The sequence below is a fragment of the Myotis daubentonii genome, chromosome 14 (assembly GCF_963259705.1).
Source record: "Myotis daubentonii chromosome 14, mMyoDau2.1, whole genome shotgun sequence".
Lineage (NCBI taxonomy): Eukaryota > Metazoa > Chordata > Mammalia > Chiroptera > Vespertilionidae > Myotis > Myotis daubentonii.
Window position 1 is genome coordinate 55336173 of NC_081853.1, and position 21058 is coordinate 55357230.

Below are 21058 nucleotides of genomic sequence, written 5' to 3' on the forward strand. Positions count from 1 at the left end.
ACTCCATCCCCCCTCCAATCATTTTTTTCTGTCTTCCTTTTGTTGCTACTGAAAATTAACAAACACAGAAAAGTCAAGGAAATAGTATAAGGAATTTCCAGATACCCATCAGAAAGGTAGGCAGCCACCAATTTAGGTCCAAATTTGTAGCATCAAAGATTGTGTTTCCGCTGCTGAGAACCACTCTCACTCCTGTTCTCTGGGAGGTTGGCCTGGGCAGTGTATGGTGCACTGTGAATTCTGGCTGGAGTGGGTGTGACCGTGGAGCAAACCCTTGTAGACAGAAATGATCTGTCACTAGGAGTCCCTAAATCAGAGAAAGAGCAGAACCCGGAGCCTGGCTGGGACATGGAAGACTCCTCCTTTGATACTTTGGTCAGTGGAACAGGTATTGACATTGGGGCCAGTATTTCTAGAGGGAAGATTGGTAATGACCGATGTATGATTCTAACGTTGCAAATCCAGATAACAAGGGACATTGCATTTTCAGTGAAAATGGAACATTATTATCACAATGGTGTCAGAAGTAGAATCTGTTCTGTTCACACTCAAAAGTGTAGACATCTGACTATACATCGCTCTAAAATACTGTTGTTAGGATCTCAGTGACATGGTTCGAGTCATTGTACATGGGAGCACCATAGACCACTGGGAGCTGGAGCCACTGTGTGACTGTAATGTTGTGGCTGGAATTTCAGGGAAAAAATGGTGTGGTGCCTCCTCCGGGTATGGAATGCTATCTTTAGAAGTCCACAGTGTTTGTTTTTTCTATAAGCTATCTATACTAATAAAAGGGTAATATGCTAGACCAGGAGACCTTCCAGAAACCTTCCGGACGTCCTTCCCAACAAAGCTGGGGGCTTAGCCCATCTGCAAACTGGCCCAAAACAGCCCTCAGCCCCTTGCCAGGCTGGCCATGCCCCCCAGTGGGGACCCTCACCCTGATGGGGGGCGTGGTCAGCCTGCAAACCACCCCAGCCCCTCGCCCAGGCTGGCACTACCCCCAGTGGGGACCCCCACCCTGACAGGGGTGTGGCTGGCCTGCAAACTGCCCCAGGCCATTTGCCCAGGTTGGCCCCACCCCCAAGGGGACCCCCACCCTGATCTGGGACCCCCTTTAGGGAAGACCCGCCAGCCCCCACCCATGCACTAGGCCTCTATCTATACTAAAAAAGGGTAATATGCTAATTAGACCAGGAGACCTTCCAGGAGAACTTCTGGACATCCTTCTGGACAAAGCCATGGTGGCGGGGCTGAGGCAGAGACAGTTAGGGGTGATCAGGCCAGGAAGGGAGGACAGCTGGGGGTGATCAGGCCAGTGGGGGGGCAGTTGGGGGCAAGCAGGCTGGCAGTGGGGGGCAGTTGGGAGCGATCAGGCCAGCAAGGGGGGACAGTTGGGGGTAAGAAGGCCAGCAGGCAGAGTGGTTAGGGGTGATCAGGAAGGCAGGCAGTTGAGCAGTTAGGAGCCAGTGGTCCTGGATTGCAAGAGGGATGTCCGACTGCAGTTTAAGCCCAATCCTTGAACCAGCAGTCGGACATCCCGATGGGTCTCAGATTGGAGAGGGTGCAGGCTGGGCTGAGGGACACCCCGCCCTCCCTTGCATGAATTTTGTGCACCAGGCCACTAGTTTTCATATAAACTATGAATAAAACTGTTGTTAGCCAGACCAGTGCTGCTCACTGGTTGAGCATTGACCTATGAACCAGGGGGTCATCGTCCCATTCCTGGTCAGGGCACATGCCCAGGTTGTGACTTCATCCCCAGTGTGGAGCGTGCAGGAGGTGGTCAACCAATGATTCTCTCTCATCACTGATGTTTCTCTCTCCCTCTCTCTTCCTCTCTGAAATCACTAAAAATATATTTTGAAAAACAAACAAAAAACTTTGTATTTAATTTTATTACAGGATTACTAAGTAAGCTAAACTGGTTAATGTGAGACATTAAAAAGGGGGTGGAATTTTTCATCTTGAAAAGAGCAGAACTCCGAGTTGTATGTGTAAGATTTCAAACAATTGCAAAGCCACTCAGAGGATGTGTCTCATAGCCACGTGCCAGTACCTGATGAGCTTTTATGAGAGCAATGTTCTTTCTTCACAGAACGGACCATTATCACGGAGCCACCTTCCCCAATGGACGTCACCGTGGGTGAGAGCATTGTCCTGACCTGCCAGGTGTCCCATGACCCCTCCATGGAGGTCGCATTTGTTTGGTCTTTCAATGGACACATCATAGACTTAAAAAAGGATGCGGCTCATTTTGAAAGGATTGGAGGAGTAAGTTGCTGACAATTCTAAGTGCTTAATAAGTTGACTCAAGCCTTTTCCCTGAATTAACGTCTTTTGTTGTGACTCCCCTAGTATTTATTTGCGCGGTAATCACTGTCTCTTTATGAAGCTGCATCTGCGTGTGTTTTGTTTTGTTTTATGTCTTTCATGGACTTGCTTGCATTCTAGAGACAATTATGACAAAGGACACAGTCACAGGGATCATATGGGAAATGAGTGATACTAGTGTATCTCCCAATTTCACTGCGGCCCCATATTGGATGTTGATGCAGCTGTGAAATCTTAGGACCTGCTGGGCCTATTTATGTTTTTACCCCCTTTTCCCTTTCTGCCTGCAGGGATCTGTGGGAGACTTGATGATAAGGAATATCCAGTTAAGTCACTCAGGGAGATATCTCTGCGCAGTGACAACAGCCCTAGAGAACTTGTCGGCTGTGGCTGAAATCATTGTCAGAGGTGCGTGACATACATGAGCACACTGTCTAGTCAGTGAGGAATGTTCATCTGTAAATGGCAAGTCCTTAATTAACCACATCATGATAAAGAAGTGAGATAAATAGGAAAGATTTTTAAAAATATATTTTTATTAATTTCAGAGAGGAAGGGAGAGTTGAGAGAAACATCAATGATGAGAGAATCATTGATCAGGTGCCTCCTGCACACCCCCTACTGGGGATTGAGCCCACAACTTGGGCACGCGCCTGACAGGGAATCGAACCGTGACCTCCTGGTTCTTAGGTCAACGCTCAACCACTGAGCCACACCAACTGGGTGGAAGTATACATTTTTTTTTTTTAATTTTCTAAATCCCAAGACCCCAGGGTCTGGGTGGTATGACAATGGATGTTGCATTGAGTAGGTTTTGCCTGTTCCTAAGGAACGGTCAGACTTGCCCACACCGTCAGCCCCTTGGACTCGGCAGGTCCTCTATCTATACTACACTGTCTCGTACAGCGGGGTCGAAGCCCGAGTTCCCAACTTCTCCCTGAGAGCTGCATTCACTTGAGGGAGCTTCTGAGAGGAGCGGCCCCAAGAGGCTCTCACCGTTTGAGATCAGCTTCTTATCGGATGATATTCCCCCACCCCATGGCTGGCATTTCCTAATCTTCAAAGGAAGCAGTTCAAGCTAATCTCTCACTGTGTAAGCTGAATTAATAGGGCTTTATCTAATGTGCTAAAATATATGAGGTTCCATCTTTTATTTTGTAAGTATAACAGAAAAAAAGAAACGATTCCTTATCCCAAATCGACTCATTTCATCATTTCCAATAAGGTGACCATAAAACCTGTGCTTGAAGGCCCCCCAGGTCCCCCCGAGGAGGTGAGGGTGGAACACATTTCCAGCACCACGTCCCAGCTCAGCTGGCAGCCTGGCTCGGACAATAACAGCCCCATCCAGATATTCACCGTCCAGGCACGGACGCCGTTTTCTGTGGGGTGGCAGGCTGTCTCCACGGGTAAGTGCCTCGCGTGTTTTGGATAATTCGGCAAAACCAACGGTGTGTTGTTTGATGGATTGATGGACTGTTTTTACCCAGTGTCCCCTTTGTTTTAGTTCCAGAGATTCTCAACGGTCAGACGTACAATGCGACCGTGGTGGGCCTGATTCCCTGGGTGGAGTACGAGTTTCGTGTCCTTGCTGGGAACAGCATAGGGATTGGAGAGCCAAGCAAAGCATCCGAATTGCTGAGAACCAAAGCATCCGGTAAGAAATCAATGGCTTCTCAAACCCTGGGAGACCCTGGAGGGCACAGTTCTTCCAGAAAACACAGCACACTGCGCAGCATCCCTGCCCCAACCGGAGGCAGAGAACCAGCCTCACGCCCCCATGGTCATGGGCACAAAGCACATGCATTTTCTCCCAAGGGCGCATGCGCCCAGTAGGAGATGGTGATGTTGTGGCAGACAGGTCAGAAGAGAGTTTTTCTGAAGCTGCCCTCTCGTCTCCGAGACTTTCAGAACCAACAGAGAATCTGCAGAATCGTAGATGCAGATGGGTTTCTGCCTGTCTCATGAGAAGCTTGTCCAGCCAAATTATGCATCTTCACAGATTTGGGGTGCTTCTGTCATCATTTCAGGAAAAAGGACTTTTAAAACATTTCTGCATGTAAAAGTCAAACTCCATTTTGATTACATACCAGAATACTCACACACTCACCACTGTTATCAGTGGCATTTTGGGGGCGAGAAGTTCGAGGCAGCCTCGGTCTGTTCTGTACCCAGCGACTTGTGATTCAAACACAGGGTCATAAAATAGGAATTCATTTAATTATCTAGCATTTAAGAATTTATTTTTAAGTGTTCAAACATCCTGATGTCAACCAAACAGAAAAACGACTTTCGTGTGTTTATGAAGAAGAAAGGGGACTAATTAATATCTGGCTGGGAAACGTGTTCCCGGCACAGCTGCATAATCAGGCAGTAAATCACCGTGTCACTCTCTCCATCCGAATGGAACATCGTCTTGCCAATTAGCGGATGATGCATAATAATGTCAGATACATGATGTTACTCGCCTGTTAATTAATCCTGGAGCTGGGGTGCTCATGTCTCCGACACCAGGCTGTCCCCTCCGAAGCTTGGGTCTGAGTAAACATCATTTGTGTTCATTAAGGATGCTGGGCTCCCTCCCAGCTGCCACGGGAGCGCCTGAGAGGTGAGACCCTTGCGCCAACCCTCCGGAGGTAGACACACATCCCTAACCATGGCCATGTTTCTCTCCTTGCTTTCAGTCCCCATTGTGGCTCCAACCAACATCCAGGGAGGAGGAGGAAGCCGGTCTGAACTGGTCGTTACCTGGGAGGTAATTTTCTGTCCAGCTGAGTTATTTGGAAGGAAAACGATGTACCTGGCCAGGAAGAACAGGGAAAAACAAGCTGGGCCCATAAAAACCCTGGGCAGGAAAGACTCCTGATGTAGCGAGGGGCTGGAGACACCTCATTCCTACTACAGGGAGAGGGTGTGACTTAGCGAGCACAGTTTTCTTCCAAATGCAAGGAAAGCGCCCTTGGTGCACGTGGAAGGGCCGGCAGTGTGCTCATCAGCATCTGATGCTGGACGTGGCACTTCACCGTCTGTGAGTTAGACCCAGACAGCAGCGGTTTCCTCTCCTTGCTTTCAACCCTCCAGCCTGTCCCTCCCACAGATAGATGGAAGCTTAGTAGGCAGAGTAGCTTGTATGCCATTCTTCTTAAGTATGAATGTATAGGCCCCTTTTGCACTGATTAAAATGCACTCTGGCTTTTTAAAAAATAGATATTTATTGATATCAAGGGAGAGGGAGAGGGAGATAGAAGCATCAATGATGAGAGAGACCCATTGATCTGCTCCCTCCTACACGCTCCACAATGGGGATCGAGTCTGCAACCCTGGCATTTTGCCCTGACCAGGAATTGAACCGTTGAACCGTGACTTCCTGGTTCATAGGTCGATGCTCAACCACTGAACCATGCCAGCCCGGCAGTGTCCTTTCTCTTTAAATGCAAGATTCCACAAACCAAGGCATACAGGCCGGATCTGCTTGCTCCCTGTTTTCATAAATGAATTCCCACCACCGTACCCATTCTTGTCATGTTCACGCTGCTGGGAGAGACCATATGGCCCCTGATGCTTAAAATATTTACTACTTGGCCCTTTACAGAAAAAGTTTGTGGTGAAAATTAAAGTCATTTCCTGTGTGTGTTTTTCTTGGGATATCGGATATGCAGAATATTGCAGGAGCTCCATTCATGGATTCACGAACACAGTTCCCCACTTATATTCATCCTAGCATCACCGAGCCCAACCCTGCTGGTGCCAGGCCTCTAAGGAATGTGTGCATTTAGGAGGAGACACATGTGTTAGTCTGAGCGTCAGAAGGCAGGCATGGAGTGACTCTTTCAGTTCCATGAACACCAACTTAGTTTAAACAGTGGGGGTACAAACATCCTGATGTGAATTGTCAAAAGGTCTGGGTGCTCAGGCAAGGGTGGAACCTCATGTCAGGTCTGAGCTGTGGGTTGAAAAAGAACTTGGGGAGAGAGAGACCTTGTCAGGTCTAACTCACTCCTGCTGTGGGGGAAGTAACTCACTCCTGCTGTGGGGGAAGTCATACCCCCTGGTTTTTCAAATTCACTCTGAATTCAGCAAGAATCCTCCATTGTGTTCCTGATGACAGCTTGGCTGGTACCCCAGATTGCTGCTCGTGAACGAACATCGAGGTACAATCCCCTGAAATAAACACCCTCCTGTCTCCTCCAGAGACAAATAATGTGGGGTTTGTGTTTTTTGCTTTGCTTCCAATAACCTAGACATGCTATCTAATTTGGGGGATGTGGTAACTACTAATTCCTTTTTTAACAATATCTTTATTCATGTCTTACCCTAATTTATATTTCCTAATACATCCAGGTTTGAGCTGCCAGTGGGGAATATCTCATATAAAACATGACTATAAGCCTAGCTGGCGTGGCTCAGTGGTTGAGCGTTGACCTACGAACCAGGAGGTCACGGTTCGATTCCCGGTCAGGGCACAGCCTGGGTTGCAGGCTCAATCCCCAGTGTGGGGGCGTGCAGGAGGCAGCTGATCCATGATTCTCTCTCATCATTGATGTTTCTCTCTCTCCCTCTCCCTTCCTCTCTGAAGTCAATAAAAAGAAATATAGGCACATAGCCAGCAGTGTGGCTCCATTGGCTGAGCCTTGTCCCATGAGCATGAGCATCTTTCATTGGAACCATTTTCCCAACTGGCATTCCAAATTGAAGTAGTCTGATTTTTCACTGCTCCATGAACCAGGGTGAATATCTGTGTTTGGTAAACACGATAAGAGCTCCATAAACTAACTGCAAACACTCAGTGGTGGTCACTTCTGCCCAAGCCCATCCCGGAGGAACTGCAGAATGGTGGGGAGTTTGGCTACCTGGTCATGCTGCGGCCCGTGGGCTCGGCCATCTGGACCAAGGAGAGAGTCCCGTCCGTGGAGGCATCGAGATTCGTGTACAGAAACGAAAGCATCACCCCGCTCTCTCCCTTCGAGGTCAAAGTGGGCGTGTACAACAGCGAGGGGGAAGGGGCCTCGCTGAGCACTGTGTCCATCGTCTACTCCGGGGAGGACGGTAAGTGGTGCCCAGCACTGGGTGGTCCTCTGAGGCTCCAGGGATATTTATTTTTAATATGTTTTTATTGATTTTTAGAGAGGGAGGGAGGGAGGGAGAAACATCCATGATGTTGAACCGGGAATTGAACCATGACCTCCTGGTTCACAGGTCGATGCTCAACCAGTGAGCCACGCAGGCCAGGCCCTGGGTGTATTTTGCATCCTTGTTCCAATGAACCCGACTAACAATGCTGTGTCTTCCTCCGACGGCAGAGCCTCAGCTGGCCCCTCGGGGAACCTCTGCCCAGAGTTTCTCTGCTTCTGAGATGGAGGTTTCATGGACGGCCATTGCCTGGAACAGAATCACGGGCCGCGTGCTGGGCTACGAGGTGAGCCACTGAGGTCCCCTCTCCTCTGCACACTCCAGGCTCCCAGGGCCAGTTTGCTGCTCCATAACAGCAGTGGGTGTCCAAAGCGTTAGGGGGTGGTGGTGTCCGGGGCCATGATCTCTCCATCAGGCACATCAGCCAAGGGTGGCACTTAAAAGGTGATCCGAGGTGACCTCATTTGATTATTCCCACTGCAATCCTGTGGGTTTCCAGGGAGAGGGAACCTCTAAACCCCCTCCCCATCTTAAACCTTAGAAGAATTTCAAGGGGACACATGCTCTGAGCCAAGAGCCAGAACACGGTTTGAAAAGAAGGTCATCTGCCCGGCAGGCATGGCTCAGTGGTTGAGTGTCTTACCTATAAACCAGGAGGTCATGGTTCGATTCCCGATTAGGGCACATGCCTGGATTACAGGCTCGATCCCCAGTGTGGGGCGTGCAGGAGGCAGACGATCCATGATTCCCATCATGGATCTATCTCTCTTTCTCCCTCTCCCTTCCTCTCTGAAATCAATAAAAATATGAAGAAAGAAAGGTCATCTTGGTGAAGATAGTGAAGTGAGAAGAAAAATCCTAGATTCTCCTCATTTATAGACATCATTTATGTAGAGTGAGACAAATCACTTCTTTTGTGTAAACCTTCATTTCTACAGAGAAATAAGACTTATTCCTGGGTGACACAGGTTATTTTGGAGTTAGAATAAAAGTGTAATTCTAAACCTCTTTCACCATGCCTCGCAGTCGTCTTTGTTTTTTCTTTTCACACGAAGCCTCTGGTCCAAACATAAAGGCGTACTCCCGGGGCAGGTGTCTTGCCCCTCCAGGCCTGGAGTGCCTCACCTCCACCTCAGAGCCCAGCTCCGTTCCCCTCCCTGGGCTCAGTCTAGTCTCCCTTCTCTGGGATCCTCTCATCATGCCTCACATGGTCTTTCTTCTCATCCTCAGAGCACTGATTCCTGTACCACTTCCTGAAAACAGTCCTAGGCTCTCTTTTCCACACGCAGGGTGTTCCCCCAAAATGTCTACCCACTTTGGATAATCGTAGAGGCAGTGTGTGTACTTCAACTGCATTTTCACACTTCCAGTGCCTTTTGAGGATGAATTTCCTTTGTTCAAAGCTTAGTCTGGCTGAAAAGGAAGAAACATCAATTGAGCTACCAGCTGTTCAAGTGTGCACATGGGTTTTGGGGGACAGCCCCTATATTCTAACCTCTTGACTAGATGGTAAGGGGCCTGAAGGCAGGTCCCACACCTGATTCTCTGTTGTATTTTTCAATGTGCCTGAAGTTGTGCTAACGCATAGGAAAGGCTCAGTATAAGCTGAATTATTAATTAACCTGTTATTCAAAGAACTCCAGAGGAAATGTGAACAGCAAAGCATCATACCAGAAGTCTCTGATCCACGGTATGAATCCTGTTTGGGTCTGACTTATATATCCTTTATTCAAGCTGATAACCCTTATTTATTTTTTTAAAAGAGTATAGAAGTTTTTTAAAAATACATATTTTTATTGATTTTAGAGAGGGAGGGAGAGAGAAAGAAAGATAGAAACATCAATGATGAGAGAGAATCATTGATTGGCTGCTTCCTGCCTGCCCCCTACTGGGGATCAAGCCTGCAACCCGGGCATGTGCCCTGACTGGGAATTGAACTGTGACCTTCTTGTTCATTGGTTGATGCTCAACCACTGAACCTAATGGCCAGTCCAAGTTGATCATCTTTAAATATCTCATGAAATATTTTATTTTGGCAATCTAAAAAAACAAACAAAACAAAAACCCCACAAGTTCTCTATTTTCCATTGTGAATTTGTATTTTTTATTTGTTCCCTATAAAGAGTAGACTGTATTTTGCTGTTATTGTATAACCCATTTAATGAGAGTTATCCTGCCATTTATGCTCTGGTCTGCTGCCTGCTGGTTGCAGGGAAACCATGACCCCTCCCTCTGTTTCCATGACCAGGTCTTATACTGGACAGATGACTCCAGGGAACCCATGATTGGTAAGGTCAGAGTCCATGGAAATGTCACAACCAAGACCATCATGGGGCTGAAGGCCAACACCATCTACTTTGCCTCTGTCAGAGCTTACAACACGGGTGGGACGGGGCCCTCAAGCCCCCCAGTCAACGTCACGACCAAGAAGTCCCGTAAGTATCCCTCACCCTCCAGGCAGCAGCAACAGCCATGAACAAAACTGCGTGCCTTCATTTAGCCTTCCCTCCTCTCCTCCCCCTCATCCTTCACTGATTGCTTTGTTTGGTTGATTGGTGATTGGCTTGTCTGTTAAATCTGGATAATTGTTGAAACTTTCTGGTAACAATCAAAATAAACCATTTTGATATTTTTGGAATTCCAAAGAGGAACTACGCTAAGTATATATAGATCAGGGGTGGGAAACCTTTTTTTCTCCCAAGGGCCATTTGCATATTTTTAACATTATTTGTGGGCTATACAAAATTGTCAACTTAAAACTTAGTCTGCTACATTTGGTCAAACATTTCATTAACTTACCCCTAATGCCTTGGCAGGGCCAGACCACATGATTTCGCGGGCCTTATATGGCCCGCAGGCTAGAAGTTCCCCATCCCTGATGTAGATGAAATGCAGCTGGTGCAGTGCTGAAGGACATGGACTGCGACGCCCCTCCCAGCCTGAGCCTAATACCAGACCTCCCATCCTGGGAATGTTAAGTGTTTATATAATCTTTCAGTTTCAACACCCTACCGTGCACAATGTGGACAGAGTGGAACTGTTCCCTCTTAGGGTTTTGTGCAGGAGTGAGAGGGAGAAGAAATGGGATGTGTCCAGGACATACTTTCATTAGTGCCTCCTGTCATCTGTTCTTCAGTTGAGTCCTAGAGTGCTCCAGTGGACCCTGCACTGCCAGACCATCTAGATCTTTCCTTCTAGGACATCTTATCCCTAGTGGACCTGGAAGCCCCTGAGATCCAAAAGTTAACTCCTCTGCTTCTTTATGTTTCCCTTAGTCATCAGCCACTATCTGCCACGAGGCAGGGCCTACCTATGAGTCTGGATTTGCACAATATTTCATAACATGAGGCACAGCAACAGCTAGGGAAAGGTCTGATCAGATATGACTTCGGGAGAATTGCAATATGTAATTTGCAATTCTCTTTTCATGACTGCATAATGTCTTATACTCCTTATCATTGATGAACATAAATTATTAGTTAACAGGATTTTTATGACACATTCTTTAGTCTCTGAGTTCTGATGAAAAAGAGTTACAAATTTCCTGAACTTAGAGTACCATAGTCATGGGCTCTGGGAGTCAGAGTCACATGGCCATGAGCTCTGGGAAGCAGAATAATGTAGCCATGGGCTCTAGGACTCAGGATATGGACATGTTTGGGGACCCTCATTCTTCCCAGGAAAGTTACAAAATATTGAGCACCTCTGTGTCCCAGACCCTGTGTCAATTTTCTACATCATCTCATTAAATTATTAAAATCAAACAAAGTGTTTGGTATTTCAGCTCCTACATCTGAGAAAACATGTGCTTGGAAAGGTGGTGTGGCGGCATCTGACCTGCTATGAACATAGGTTCTCCGAAAGTCTCGATCCCACAGACAAAGTGCTGGTTTGCAATGTTCACCTCTAACTATCCGAATAGTCTCTTTCCCTCCACTCTCCCCCATCTTCAGTCCAAACCTCAAACTGCCCTCACATTTTCCTTCCTAAAATGGAACCATACCCACTTCTCATCCCAAAGTTTCATTGTCTCCTCTACTGTGGAGGACAAAGGGGAAGAGAAATACACACAAGATTATCCATGATCCCTCTAGATTCCTGTCCAGCCCCTTGCCCTCAGCCCGGGAGCAGCAGGCATGCTGATCTCGAGTTTCACATTCTGATGTCTGAATTCAAGGACTCTCTCATCCTAGTGCCCCTGCCATGCCTCTGAACATCACATGTCTTCTCCTCTCACCAGCGGTCTCCCACAGTTTCCCCTTCAATACAGGTGCATTTTCCTTAGTGCCCACAGCGTTGGCTTATTGTGAGATTGTGCTGGAAAGAGCTGGAAAGGGGCTTCAGAGGGAAAGAAAGTTGGGAGATCTTGGCTCAGCCATGAACTAATTATTTGTTGAAAAGTCTGATACATTGATAGCTCAGAGCCCATCTTTTCATCTGAGAAACAGAGGTGACTGTGCTTTCCTAGAGTTTTCTCTGAGCACTGAAGGACATTATGTGCCCACCGTACCCTGGAGGGTGCCAGGCTGGGAGGCTCAGGGCATGGGAACATGGTGCCTTTTCTTTCTTGGAGGTGATTTTGCTTTCCTGACATTTCCTAAAGTAGGAAGGCATCGCTACTTTTACCTTTCCTTCTCTCTTTTTTGAAAAAAAATATATTTTATTGATTTTTTTTTACAGAGAGGAAGGGAGAGGGATAGAGAGTTAGAAACATCAATGAGAGAGAAACATTGATCAGCTGCCTCCTGCACACCCCCTACTGGAGATGTGCCTGCAACCAAGGTACATGTCCTTGACCGGAATTGAACTTGGGACTCTTCAGTCCGCAGGCCAACGCTCTATCCACTGAGCCAAACCGGTTAGGGCCCGACTATAAATTTTGATGTGTGTGTATAACATACGAACGTAAGTGCACATGTCTATAGAGTCAGTCTGCAGGTCGACGCTCTATCCACTGAGCCAAACCAGTTAGGGCTCCTTCTCTGTATAAATGTGTTTCAGACATTTCCTTCAAGGGTCACAGAAGGACATCCAAGGTAAAAACGAGCAATGGCTTTAATGAGACACTGAAGACAGCTCTGATTCCAAGTGCTGGCCCTGCATCCAACTTTTCCATCAGAGTTACCTCTGAATAGTGGTGACAGCCCAAATCCTGAATTCTTCACACATCCATACAGTATACAGTCACTGTCTAGGTTCTCAATCAGATATGGGATTATCCATTGTACGTATGCCCACCCACATTTACCAAAACCTCTGCCCCTTCTGATTGGGCTAGCTAAAGAGAAGACACAGACTTGGGGGTGGGGGGTAGGGGGACTAGGATGATTCTATCAATCATTCAAGAAAATAGTACCTCTCACGAGCCATGCACAGGGCTAGGTGCCTAATGGAGATGAAGACAGGTGAGTTCCCTGCTTCCAACAATTTCTCTTTTACTGAGGAGTCAACTTAAGAAAAAAAGAAGGCCATGAAATAGCCATGAATTATGAGAAGCACCATGAAAAGTAAGAGGCTGAGATGTACGTAGGGTGGAATGCTGCATGGGGAAGGCCATGTATTTTCATGCGGCAGGGAGCTGGTGAATAACGGGCCCAACACAGAGGGAACACACTAGCTTCTGTTTTCATTGCTGCTGGCAATGAGGACAGCTGGCTCTTTAAGCAAATATCAGTGATGTAATAGCCAGTGTGATAACCCAGTGAAAATGAGGTCTTTCCAAAAACCACTGAAGGGCACTGAAAATACATCATGATCCACACAGACATCACTTCAATGGAATTTAGATTTACAGCTAAAGAGAGAAAAAATACTTCTATCAACTCCCAGGGGAAAAGAAAAAGCAAAAAGCACCGCTCCCACCCCGAAAGAAGAGTGCAGATCCAGTAGCAGAAAACGTTTGCAAATGACCATTCCATCTGGCCCCTGACCTGGACTGACCACACTCTGAACTGGATTTTACTGGTTGAAAATATGCACTCAACCCACATTTAGCCATAAAGGGAGCATTAAGCTTTTATTTCATCTTGCACTCATGTTCTCTCTCTCTTCCCCAGAAGTCAACCCCATGCTGTTACTTAGAACTGTAACATAAGAGGTTGTTTTTTGAATCGAGTTCGCAGTGTGAACCCCAGTTGAATGTAAATGCCATCTACAGGAAAATTGATGGGCTGTGGAGGGCCAGCGCCACTTGCTCTGTCATTTGATTAACAGGAAATGACTTACTCTGTGGAAATTGCCTGCAAATATATGCATTTTTTTTAAATTGAGAAGTGGTTGTTTGTTGAGATTACTGTTGACCAACACATGTGAACATCCACAACACGGCTTTCATGTTATCCACATGACCATGGTTGGTTTGTCAAGATAATAGACATTTCAGCTTCATCATAGATATTTGCAATTCAGTTTGATCAGTTATGTAAAACTCATAGGAGAAGAGTAGAAACATCAATGATGGGAGATAATCATTGATCAGCAGCCTCCTGCACACCCCCTACTGAGGATTGAGTTCACAACCTGGGCATGTGCTCTGACCAGGAATCGAACTGTGACCTCCTGGTTCATAGGTTGACTCTCAACCACTGAGCCACGCTGACTGGGCTGAGATGGACCTCTTGATCCGCCTTTCAGTAGCACAGGAAGAACTCGAGCAGGAGTACTATTATTAGGGGGAAGTCTTGAATATATTCTAATTATATTTAAGAAGTAAATCATTTGCAAACTTTGAAATTGTATTATTAGGAACAAACCACTTTGAACTCAATTGAAAAACTGATTATGTCATAACACCACAGATAACTGCCTCTCTCAGCACAGAGAATGCACAGATACTGGGCTGTTTAAGATGTACCACTAACCACATGAGGAATGGTCCGGCTTTTATTCCATGTAAGCGAAAACATTTATCAACTAGGAGATTGGAGTCTCATTCCAAAGATGCAAAAATCAGGCCTCTCAGAAGAAACTGAAGACAGACTCAAGTCTGTCTGGCTGCAAAGCCCAGCTTTCTCTCCCTCCCAGACAGCAGCCCGGATCATCCAGGCCACTGGCCTCTCATCCTGAGAGCTCACTCCCCATAGAGCTGTCCTCACTCTACGTGCACGGATGCCCTGCTCTGCTCTGCTGGGCACAGACACCAGGACAGATTCTGAGGGTCATGCCACCGTCCTGCTGGAGCTGGTGGGAGTCAGTTCTGTCCCTGCCTGGGCCTCCCCAACAGATGCACAGCACTGAAGAGTTTTATCTTAACAAACCACCACATCAAACCCCAGGCACAGCAGATGAAACCCTCAGGATCCATCACTGTGACATCCAAGGAGGGAATTTATCTTTTCTCTGTATTGATCGTACGATGTTAATGATAGTGCTGTTTTGAAGAACAGAGATAAAAGAAATGTGTCACAGGAGTAAACTAGACATCCAAACTGTGATAGCTTGAGAGAATCTTATGCCACCTGTTTTATAGCCCAGAGAAGGATCAGAGAAAGCACGCTGGGGCACACTGAGGGAGGATAGCCACAAGATGATTGTCCCGGAGACTGTGTCCTCCGGAAATAACCATGCTGAGCAGCAGGCACCGAGGGCTGACTACGTGCAGAACCTTCAGCCCTGGTGGTGGCTGGGTGTATGTTGTCCAGGAATGCCCCGGGCCAGTCCATCTTGTGAATCCACGTGGGCAGCTGTAGGTGTGGCCGTGGCAATTAGCCTTGATTATAGGACGGCATGATGAGTGGACTGGCCATGCTGTATCCCTGTGGATCTGCCCACAGCCCAGAGCATGATTAACATGACCTGAGAGAATCACACAGGACTCTGAGTAGTTTCCTTCAGCCACCTGATGGCCAGTCCTTTATGCAACATACAGGAAATGTGCTGGAGTTGATAATGCACTTGAACAAGACACATGCTCTCAATAAGATTAACAAAGCACATCAGCAAGAATAACTACAAGTCAGTGTGATAAACCCTAATAATATATGAACTCAGCCACGTTCGAGCACAGGGCAAACCTTCATCTCTCTGCTAGGTCTCCGCTGATGTACGTGCAAGTGGCTGGTGAACACAGGGGGACCCCAGTGGGCTTGGAGAGGCAAGGGGACATATAACACAATGTCGGACACCCCGCCACTCCTACAGGTTAAATAGTGGTTGAGTCAAAACTCCAAAAGCGATCATTTCCATTTCTACCCGTGTCATAATGAGTTAACTATTACACTTTTTCAGCCTCACAAATTGAAGTCAGATGCCAAAACCATCCTGCTGGGCGGTTTTATCTCTGCCTCTGCCTCCCAGCTGAGTTATTTTTAGTCTCACCAGCTTTTTAAATCTTAAGAATAATCATGTGGCCTCCAAGCTCTGAGAAGCAGAGTGTTGTCATGGAGAACACTAGCCTGCCATCAGGGGGCGGGGCACTGGTGGGACTCAAGCTGTCATTTGCCGCAGGCTCTTAGATACGTGGCCTCCCGACCCGGATGCCAGCTCTCTCGCATGTAACATTTTCCGGTGGACCAGATCCATTACTTCAGAAGGCCGATTCCAAACCCGTACTTCCCAAGCTTTCTCATAGAAAACAGTGATCTCAGGGAAGCGAACACCACGGGCTGGACTCTGATAGACACCTTTGGGGATGATCATCAGTCTGTAATGACTTTCCTTTCTCTGGGTTCCAGCTCTTTGCCTGCCCTGAGTTCTAAGAGAGACCCTTCATCCTTCCCAACTTATTACTAAGACTTGCTTAAAAGATCTTGGCTTGATTGTGTTACAAAGAGTCCTGGTACAAGATTAAAGAGCTAAAGATGACTAAGAAGGAACCCTCTGTGTTGATATGTATAAAAGGTTTATAACCTGAATTTGTTTGACATGCACATTGACAGCCAAATGGAACACTAGGTAAAGGAGCGCCCCCCCATCTAGTTGTATGTGGCAGAGTAAACAAAATCAACAGCAATGATTAATAAATTGATACTTGGACATGGGGCAAGCCATTATTAAGTTTGTCACAGACATTCCCAAATGACCAGAATTTGAATGGATTTGCTTACTCTAATTAGAATATATTATTTCAAATGAACTTGAGAACATTTTAGCTCCTGCCATGCTAATCATCCAGCAGTTCCTGTCCCTTTCATGTTGATGGAAGTAACCACAAGCTAATGAATATTCATCTAGATCTTTGGTTATCTTTTTAAAGCTCCTAGCCAACCCCCAGCTAACATTGCGTGGAAGCTGACTAACTCCAAATTATGCCTGAACTGGGAGCACGTGAAAACCATGGAAAATGAGTCTGAAGTCCTGGGCTACAAGGTGACTATTTGGTTTTCTCTTTAAGCATGGCAATTAAGTTACTGAAGAACCAGGAATGTCACAGCTAAATAGGAAACAAATTTCATGCATATGGAAATTGAGGAATCTTTCTAAAATAGGTGTTGAAGATACTTAGAATTGCTGTTGTGAACCTATTCACTGAAAAGTTTTATGTCCTGCCCAGCTGGTGTTGCTCAGTGGTTGAGCACTGACCCATGAACCAGGATGTTGCAATTCAATTCTTGGTCAGGGCACATGCCCAGGTTGTGCACTCTATCCCCAGTAGGGGGCGTTCAGGAGGCAGCCAATTGATGATACTCTCTCATCATTGATGTTTCTGTCTCTTGATCCCTCTCCCTTCCTCTCTCTGAAATATCTATCTATCTATCTATCTATCTATCTATCTATCTATCTATCTATCTATCTGAAAAAGAAAAAGCTGTATATCCTGAGGCCCATAATGTGTCATGGAGCATGAAGAAACAAAACTCTATAGTTTGCAAGAATTTTCAAGTGACTTTCTTTGCCATTAAACAGTGAGGGTTTATGTGGGTAGTAAATGTGAGTGAGATGAGAGTGAGGTCAAAGAATATTATTCCAATAGAATTTCTAGAACTGAGGCTGCAGTAGGATGTGATCATTTACCATCATTACAGGAATCAAACAAGAGTCCAGTCAGATACCCCGAGCACATCCCTTCCCTCTGAGCTAAAGGATGTCCTCTGGCAAATGCATCTACTCAGAAATCTGAAATGGGGCCCAGCTAAGCAGTGGCTTCTCACAGCAGGCTTCAAAGATGACAGCCTGGAGCTATTTAATTAATAGAGATAAATCTACTCTCATTCAGACGCATTGGACAAAACAGCAAATCTTTTTCTTAATACTACATTTTCCAAAAAAGGGCACAGACTGGGTACTTCCATCCAAGTAGTACAGAATTTAAAATTTTTTAATTGTTGATTGATTTTGAGAGAGAAAGAGAAACAAAGAGAGAGATGAACATTAATTTTTTGTTCCACTTATTTATGCATTCATTGCTTAGTTCTTGTATGTGCCCTGACCAGGGATCAAATCCACAACCTAGTTGTATCAGGACAATGTTCCAACCGAGCTACCCGGCCAGGGCCAGCATTTATAATGATGTGTCTTTGTGTTCCTTAAGAGTGTCTGAACCTTAGAAAAGAACATGTCCCTTTAACTTGAGTCACCATTTTATTCAGATTTTGTACCGACAAAACCGACAGAGTAAAACCCACATTTTGGAGACAAACAACACATCAGCTGAGCTGCTGGTCCCATTCGAAGAGGACTACCTGATTGAGATAAGGACAGTCAGCGACGGTGGGGATGGAAGCAGCAGCGAGGAGATCAGGATTCCAAAAATGTCCAGTGAGTAGCGTCACCATTGATCACTGTTGTAGACTTTGAATCCAGCTGCAGCATGAAATCTGGGCTCTACAAATCATTCCAGTTCTTTGTTTAAATGTTGGGTAAAAACTAAAAGGTCTGTGTTTCCATTTTAAATTGTGAGCAAGAGGCAATGAGTCAATTTTTCTTTAAATAATCCCTCAGATTTGCAACATGTTTGTATAACACACACAGTATTATGTGCTCTCATTCGAATCACAAAAGAGAAAAACAACTGTGGGTTATTGTGCATGATTCTTCCTACTGGACAGAAATCACAACGCTTTTCTGTGGATGTGTGCAGGCTCCTGAGCAGGGAGAAAAAATATGAAATATGTGCACATTCAGCTTTTCCTATACCTGTGGCAGACATCACCAATCAATCACCGCATTTATGCTGGGCTGAGCCACAGACCCTCTCAGTACAGTGTTCTCAGCAGGTAACACTAGGCAGACAGAGCATGGAACAATGATGTATTCTTTCTGCTGTGGAGGAATCGCTCACCCGTCTGCTTGAAGCTGTGTCTGCCACCACACGTTGGCCAGTCCTCATCTTCACTGGGGTCAGACTCGACCAATTTGGGCATTTTCATCGGTTCATTTTTGCATTGAAAACAGACATCCTGGGACAGAGCATAGGGCTCTTCCTACAGTGAAACATAATGTAAATGAAACAAGTGTTTGTTGTAAAATACACTCTTAGGAGAGAGATGATAGTATGAATTTGGGTCAGGAAGAATGAAGCTAACAAGGATTTTTACCTATTCTCAGGAGATTGTGTTTTCTTTTTGTTTTCTTCAGGTTTGAGTTCCAGAGGAGTCCCAGTTTGGGAACCCAGCATCCACTTCCTGTCTGTTGTCATGATTTTTTACTGTTTTACTATTTAGCCACTTGAACGATGAATGAATCCATAAATCTTGTGAGGCTTCTGAAGGCAAATCATTCTGTAAATACCCTCTCCAGCCCCATCCCCAGATGCATTCTTAATACAGACTTGTTTGGAAAGAAAAAAAAAAGTATATTATTAAGAGCTTGTAAATATCTATGGTACAGTAATAAAGCAATTTAAACCCTTTTGAATTTTAAAGTTTGAACATGATTACACACGTTCAGGAGGTGCCAAATTAATCTGTGGACTTCTAACTGCTGTGGCTTTTAAATGACTTGTATGCAGAGTATAAATAAGTCCCCTTGATGAGGAAGATAAATAGGAAATAGATTGCAGCTATCAGAGCTAAAATGTACATTTTTTTACTTGCTCTTGGCAATGTACTTCAGTATTCAGTTTTCACCCTACTCAGAAATAAAATAAGAGGCTGTGCGTATGGTTGGGATGATTTAAAATGTGAGCAATCCAAGGGTGATATGCTTCGATCTCTGAATCAAGTGGAGACAAGAAATAGTTGAACCCAATAATAAATCCATGTACATGATCTTCCCAACACAGTTTTTAGGAGGTTCAGTATTAATCATGGCAGAAGAAGGGCCTTATGGCAAAGAAAAAGAAAAGGGAAGTAAACACCCACCTAAAATATTCTACAAACTCTGGAACACAGTAAGCCATTCTTCATAGTAAAGTTTATTTTTTCAAACAATTCTGTGTTCTGCCAAGGAAAAGGCTGCATGAACAGATCTTAGGAAATTATTATGAGTTGTTAGCAATGGATGTGGCCTTCATTTTGTACAAGAAATAAATATGGGAACGGCATGATTTAAGCAGGTTTTTGACATTTTGGTCCGGCTGTTTCTTTGCCAATGTTCTGTCCAGCTCTAAAAATAATCCCTACACTGGCCAAGGCTGAGAAAGAGGTTTTGGGTTGACTCCTTGCTGGGATGGACCTATTTCAGCCTGGAGTCCAGTTTTCGGGGTCGAACAGCATGGAAGAGGACAGGTTACAAGTGGGCTGGGCCATCTGTGAGGCCATCCGCTTCCTTCTTGGAGAGCCTGGAGGAAGGTCCTGCCCTCAGGCTGTTCTGGCTCCCAGCCCAGCAGGTGTTATGTCCTGGGAGCGAGGGCTGAGACAGGGTCCCAGTAGTGTTGCCTTGATAACATGGTGTGACCTCTTCATCACGTTGAGAATACGCAGACTCTCCTCACCACCCTCGAATCTCACAATCCTCACAATTGGATTTTCTCATTTTTATTTCTAAGTATTTCAGACCTGTTCACAATACACGGCATTGTCAGCAGCAGATGGACAGTGACTTGTCAGAGCTGTGACCTTGTCCTGCCCAAGCTTGACTCACACAGTGCAGACTGACGAGCCTTCTGTGCACACCCTGACAGCTGATGGAGCAAAATGAATAAGCAACACAAATACTGGGGGTACCAGCCGCCTGCCCAAGACATTGGTGTGGATCCAAGGAGCCAGCTATGGCTCACGGTCTAAATGTCTCCTCAACTTGGGGAGAGACAAGGTTTGTGCCCTCCTCCCACCCCAAACTAGAGAGTGGGGGCTGAATTGTCTGAGATTTTTGTTTCTACTGATCAGGTGAATTAAATACAGTCATTTGTGTGTACGAGTCCAAAAGCTGAGCCAGTTTTTATCTATCACTCTTCTACATTTTCAGGTGGCTTTCATTCATAATTACTTGAGCATTAAAACTCTATTGCTCAATATCTAACATTATGTATACATTCATCAATCCATACTAAACTTTTCTAAACATAGTTTGGCCTTAACAGTAAAGAGCATGCATCTTTCTCAACTGACGTGCAACTCCACTGTTAGGGAGGCCTCTAGCACCTCCGCTAACATCCCCATGTCAGACCCTCAGGACTCAGGGACATAGTGCACATGAGTTTTTATCATGCCCCGTGGAACACAGTAAGTGGTAAACAGAAAGAAATCCTCTCATCTACGAATTAACCTAATGAAAT

General features: G+C 45.7%; 1 protein-coding gene across 1 annotated transcript in view; it reads left to right on the top strand.

Annotated features, from left to right (window-relative positions):
- The window catches only part of CNTN6 (contactin 6), a 157586-nt gene extending 138322 nt beyond the window's left edge, over positions 1-19264 (top strand). Inside the window, 12 exon segments of the mRNA XM_059664557.1 lie at positions 2099-2274; positions 2625-2742; positions 3585-3743; positions 3842-3991; positions 5019-5089; positions 7143-7380; positions 7635-7750; positions 9713-9899; positions 16658-16770; positions 17991-18159; positions 18979-19039; positions 19041-19264. Coding sequence (XP_059520540.1) covers positions 2099-2274; positions 2625-2742; positions 3585-3743; positions 3842-3991; positions 5019-5089; positions 7143-7380; positions 7635-7750; positions 9713-9899; positions 16658-16770; positions 17991-18159; positions 18979-19039; positions 19041-19083 — 1601 coding nt within the window. The 3' untranslated portion in view covers positions 19084-19264.
- Positions 19265-21058: the final 1794 nt, after the last annotated feature.